Source organism: Miscanthus floridulus, unplaced genomic scaffold, assembly GCF_019320115.1.
Source record: "Miscanthus floridulus cultivar M001 unplaced genomic scaffold, ASM1932011v1 os_2240, whole genome shotgun sequence".
Classification (NCBI taxonomy): domain Eukaryota; kingdom Viridiplantae; phylum Streptophyta; class Magnoliopsida; order Poales; family Poaceae; genus Miscanthus; species Miscanthus floridulus.
This window is the reverse complement of record NW_027098180.1, coordinates 24314-29861: the sequence shown is the minus strand read 5'-3', so window position 1 is coordinate 29861 and position 5548 is coordinate 24314. Positions and strand designations below refer to the sequence as shown.

The 5548-nt window shown below is 58.5% G+C and overlaps 1 protein-coding gene across 1 annotated transcript; it reads right to left on the bottom strand.

Annotated features, from left to right (window-relative positions):
- Nucleotides 1-3538: 3538 nt before the first annotated feature.
- On the bottom strand, nucleotides 3539-4663 carry LOC136534748 (uncharacterized). Its single transcript, XM_066527126.1, has 2 exons — nucleotides 4274-4663; nucleotides 3539-3754 (listed from the first exon to the last, which is right to left on the bottom strand). Exons 1-2 carry the CDS (start codon nucleotides 4661-4663, stop codon nucleotides 3539-3541), a joined length of 606 nt encoding a protein of 201 aa, XP_066383223.1.
- Between the last annotated feature and the right edge of the window lie 885 nt (nucleotides 4664-5548).

Genomic DNA, 5548 nt, shown 5'->3' with positions numbered 1-5548 from the left:
ACGTCCACCACCGCATCAACGACGACTAAGGGGGTGAGCAACCCCCAATCTTCAATCGCGCTAGCCAGAATGTCGCGGCTACAACAATGCTAGTCCAAACAATGCCCAAGCCTTCTACTACGGAGGGGCGACGGGTCTGCGGTGAGCTCCGGGATCTCCTTGAGACCGCCGCGGTGCAGTAGGCCAAGAGTTCTGCCTCCCGACGGCGCGGAGGTGCCTCGGACCTTCCCACGGCACTACCTCGGCAGGACAGGGAGGCCTCGGCTCGCCCTGACCCTGCTCGCGCACCAATGATCAATAGGGTCCCCTTGTTGCACGACCGCCTCAGCAACCAACGCGAGGCATAGGGCGACCACGAGGTGGTCAGTAGGCGACGACGACACAATAATGAGGGGCGATTCGCAGCTCGTTGTCGATCAGGTGATGAAGGAGTCGAACTGCCATGACCCCAAGATGGAGGCGTACTGCAAGCTGGTACGTCGCCTTGAAGACAAGTTTGACGGTCTCGAACTCAACCACATCGCGCAAAAATTCAATGAGGCCGCGGTCGAACTGGCAAAGATGGCATCGGCACGGGCCTTGGTCCCCCCGAACATCTTCGCCAGAGATCTCCATAAGCCTTCCATCACTATGCCTCGGCAGCGGAAGAGGGCCCACCGATCGAGCCCACCATAGGCCTCGAGGCCCCCTCGGTCGCCGAGACCCTCGTGGCTGAGGCCGAGGTTATGGAAGTAGACGTAGAGCCTCCCAAGGCCAACGAAGGCACGGACTGGCGGGTCCTGTTCCTTGATTGCCTCATCCGAGGAGAGCTCCCTACAGACAGGACTGAAGCTAGATGGCTTGCACGACGAGCCAAAGCTCACGTCCTCAGCGATGGCGAGTTGTACCGGTGAAGCCCATCTGGCATCCTCCAACGATGCATCACTACCGAGGCAGGTCGAGCCCTACTTGGGACTTGCATGCGGGAGCCTGTGGGGCACCATGCGGCGCCTCGAACGCTCATCAGAAATGCCTTCCGCTAAGGGTTCTACTGGCCGACGGTGGTTGCGTGATGCCACCAAGCTAGTACGCTCCTGCGAGGGTGCCAGTACTATGCGTGCAAAATGCACCTCCCGGCCCAAGCCCTCAAACCATCCCCATTACATGGCCCTTCACCGTGTGGGGGCTGGACATGGCCGGAACCTTCTACAGAAAGCCCCTAGGGGCTACAACCCATCTGTTGGAAGCAATCGATAAGTTCTCCAAGTGGATCGAGGCTCGTCCGATCAATCAAATCAAATCCGAGCAAAGCGGTGCTGTTCTTCACTGATATCATCCATAGGTTTCGGGGTTCCGAACACCATCATCACTGACAATGGGACGCAATTCACCGACCACAAGTTCCTGATGTTCTGCGATGACCAACCACATCCATGTGGCCTGGTCGGCCGTGGACACCCTAGGACGAATGGCCAAGTAGAAACGTGCTAATGGCATGATCCTACAGGGCCTTAAGCCGAGAATATATAACCGATTGAAGAAGTTTGGCAAGAAATGGCTTGCCAAACTCCCCGTCAGTCATCTGGAGCCTGAGGGAATACCCTGAGCCAGGGCCACGGGGGTTTACACCATTCTTCTTAGTCTATGGGGCCGAGGCCCATCCTACCCACTGACTTGGAGTACGGTTCCCTGAGGCTTGGTCCTACAACGAGCAGAGCAACCGCACTACCCGTGAGGATGCCCTCGACCAGCTAGAGGAAGCCCGAGACGTTGCGCTGCTACATTCGGCCAAATACCAGCAAGCTCTATGACGCTATCAAGCCCGGCACATTCGAAGTCGAGACCTGAAGGTAGGCGACCTGGTGCTAAGGCTAAGGCAGAGCAACAAGGGCTGCCACAAGCTGACCCCGCCATGGAAGGACCGTACATCATCGCCGAAGTGCTAAAGCCTAGGACTTACAAGCTAGCCAATAAGAAGGGCGAAATCCTCACCAACGCTTGGAACATAGAACAACTACGTCGCTTTTACCCTTAAATTCCAAGCGTTGTATACATTGTTTCTCGAAATACAATTAAGAAGCGTTCTTTAATTGTTCTAATTTTTCGAGAAACCCGCCGAGCCCATCATGGGCCTTGGCATTACGATAACACCATAAGGGAGACTCAGCTCTGCCTCTACAGAGGTGCCCACTGCGGGGCTCGCACAGGACTCAGCTCTGCCTCTGTAGAACCAAGCCTCCCTCGGGGGCTAGAAGGGGGGACTCCCCCCTAAGTCCCACATACCATTTTTTAGTTGTTTTTCAAAAAAAATCCTACGCCAAACTCTCTAGCGTGCTCTGACCAGTCGATTGTGAAAAAACCTAAGGACCGAAAGACTGTCTCAGGGCCAGAAGGCTAGCTGAGTTGTGAGATGGCCTATGCCTCTGGGCTATGGCACTCCCTCACCACCTTTTGCCCGAGGGGCAGCTTAGGCTCCGAGGAAGTTTTTTGCAAGAGATTTGTTCAGAAACGAGACAGAGGGCAGAGGCTTGAAATACAATAAAAATGATTAAAGAAGCATAGACGCACGATTACTTTAAAAAGGCCTCGATGGCCACCAGCGTTATGGTAGGGTAACGTAATCCCTAATCTAATTACACAGCCTCTTGGGCCCAGGTCAAGGCTCAGGGTCTCCAGCATTAGCGGACAGCGTAGGAGGGACCACCTCCTCTTCGAACAGCTGGCCAGCGTCGTGCCGGGGCCCTTCGCCGCCTCCATCAGCTTCGCTACCTCCTCGTTGACCTCCCCATCATCGTCGGGCAGGATGTATCCATCACTGATGGCCTTGAGGTTGACGCCGATGTCGTGCGAGGCAATGATGGCCAGGGCGCGCTTAACGCCCATGTGCAGCGCCCCTCGAAGTCGCTCGCGCACTTGGCCACTCAACATGATCAGGCTGCTCCCGAGGGAGCTGCCCGACTGGTACCCCCTCGACCTCTAGGGCCCTCGCAGGCGGTACGGGCGGCACTCTTCAGCGTGTCGTGCTCCCCTATCTCGGTCTCGAGCACACGTCTGCACGGCGACAGAGGCCTCGGCTGCCCGAGTGACCTTCGTCTCCAACTCTATGCCAAAAGAAACGGAATGGGGTCGAGCGCAAAGGGAAACAAGCCAAATAGGGGTGGAAGCCTATGGGACTCACCCTCGGCCTTCTCCTCCCAGCGTCGGGCCTCGACTCGAGAGGCCTTGGCTTTCCCCTTCTAGCGCTGGGCCTCGACCCGAGAAGCCTCAGCCTTCTCCTTCAGGCGTTGGACCTCGACCCGGGAGGCCTCGGCCACCCTGGAAGCCTCTTCCTCTAGCTCTACATCACACCAAGGAGTTAGGGGCCGAACATAAGAAAAACAAATAAAACAGGGGACTAAGACTTACCCTCGGCCTTTCCCCTCCAGACCACAGCCTCGGTCCGGGAAGCCTCAGCCACCTTGAGGGCCTCATCCAAGGCACCTTTCGTTAGCTGGTGCACACCCTACTCCGTCCCTAGCTATCCAGCAAGGGCCTTGACAGAGGCCGTGGCTTCTCTAGCCTAGGACCTAAAGGCGTCCCGATCACCGGCCACGCGGGTCAGCTCCTCCTCCAACTCCTTGACCCACGCCGCCAAGGTGGTGACCTGCTCCTGAGCCACCACCGCCGCAGCCTTCATATCGGTACCGCGCAGGCGGAGGTCCTCCACCTCCGTGCTCCACGCCGACAGAAGCTCATTGGCATGAGCGAGCAGGTCCTTCTGCCGTTGGAGCTGGTCCTAGACGTCCCTCTCCCGCCGGAGAAAGACTGACTTCCTAAGGGACTGGGTCTCGACCTCCTGGGTAAGCAGAACAGGGGTCATGCACTGCGAAAAAACTTAGAAAAAGATGACACCGCACGAGAAAGGGAGACGCGTACCTGGGCGACCCCGAGTAGATCGTCGGCCATGATGGACAGCGCTGTCCACAACGACCGCTCTGCCAGCTGGCGGTATTGGTCGAAGGTGTCCCAGCGCCCCCTTGGCCGCATCCTCAAGGGAGAATAGAGGCTCCCCCTTAGGGTCATCCTGGCTCCGCCACAAGACACGTGGGTGGTCCCACCCGCAGGGCTTAGGCTGCACCCGAACGAGGGCCGAGCTTCCCTCACCAGAGGCCGGAGCAGGCTGCTCCATGGTGCTGACCGCCTCGGCATCTGCCCCCTCCCTCCCCTAGGAAGTATCACCAGAGGAGATCGAATGGACCTCCACTTCTCGGGCACTCTCCCACAATAGCGGTAGGCCTTGGACCAGGGGCGGTACCGAGGCCTCCGCCATCTTCATCTCCACTTCCCAGGCCACTGGCTTCGCCGCGATCACATCGGCCTCGGCCGCCCCGGCCTCGGTGGTCCCGGGGGCTCCGGCCTCCACCATTGTGGCCTCGGTGGTCCCGCGGGCTGTGGCCCCAGCCAACGCGGCCTCGGTAGTCCTAGGCACCCCGGCCTCCGTCGCCTTGGCCTTAGAGGTACGGGGGGCCTCGACCTCGGTGGCCTCAGCGACTAAGGACGCCTCGACCTCATCTGACCCACGGGCCTCGACCTCACAGGGCAGAGGTGCTCCCTCCCCCGCTTGTGTCGGGGTCACCTCGGCAGCCTCTCCTTGGGCGACCGGCTCCTTCGGGTCGGCCCTCGCCGATGCCGTGCCACGTTGCATGGAGGCTTGCGCCTCCACCACCTAGTGGGCGGTGGAGCTGGGGCTCACCTTGAGCGCCTTAAGTGGCGCCAAGGCGGGCACATCCGCATGACGTTTCCGGCTGAAGACAAGATACTTACGGGGTCAGCATGCGATCGAAGAACGAACGGAAAATGCTGCAACTCTACCAAAAATATGCTTACCTCGAGCGGGGCTACAACCACTTCGGCACGGCGACCCTCCTCTGCGAAGGCGGTGGCAGCGGTGGAGGCACATCCTTTGTATCCACCGGTGCTGGCCGATCCTCGACGGACCCTGGCACCCCCATAGTCCTCTGCAGGGGCAGTTGCGTCGCCCCCGCCGCCACCTGCTCCACCTCTACCGTCAAGCCCACCGGGCTGATGGCGTGCTTTCCCAACGCCCACGCCTCGGGCGTGTCAGCCTCGGACCCAGGGCGGGTGATCGCCGGCCCCGAGGCATCTCCCCCTCCTCCTCCTAGGAGTGCCAGGCTGCTCGCCGATGCCCTGGGCACCGTCTCCTCGACATCAGGAAGATGGTCCAGGGGACCCCGTGATGAGGACATGGCACCTTCGGATACGAACAATGATTATAAGGTACGCTCGTTCCTACATTTGCATAGTGGCTTTGATTATAATTCACTTGATTTCACATGTACATGTCACTATTTGATTGTAGGTTCAAATGTGTTTCATAATGGAAGTTCATCAAAGTTGAACTTTCGGTTCGTCGGCAGCCCGACAGTGCCTCATTGGGAAGGCCATAACTCATCCATCCAGAGTGCGATCGAAGTCAATGAGCACTTGATGGAAAGCTTGTTTGATAAGCTTTCAAATAGATCTGGTTCCAACTCAATATCACATCAGCAAGGCCTCCAAATCACCAATA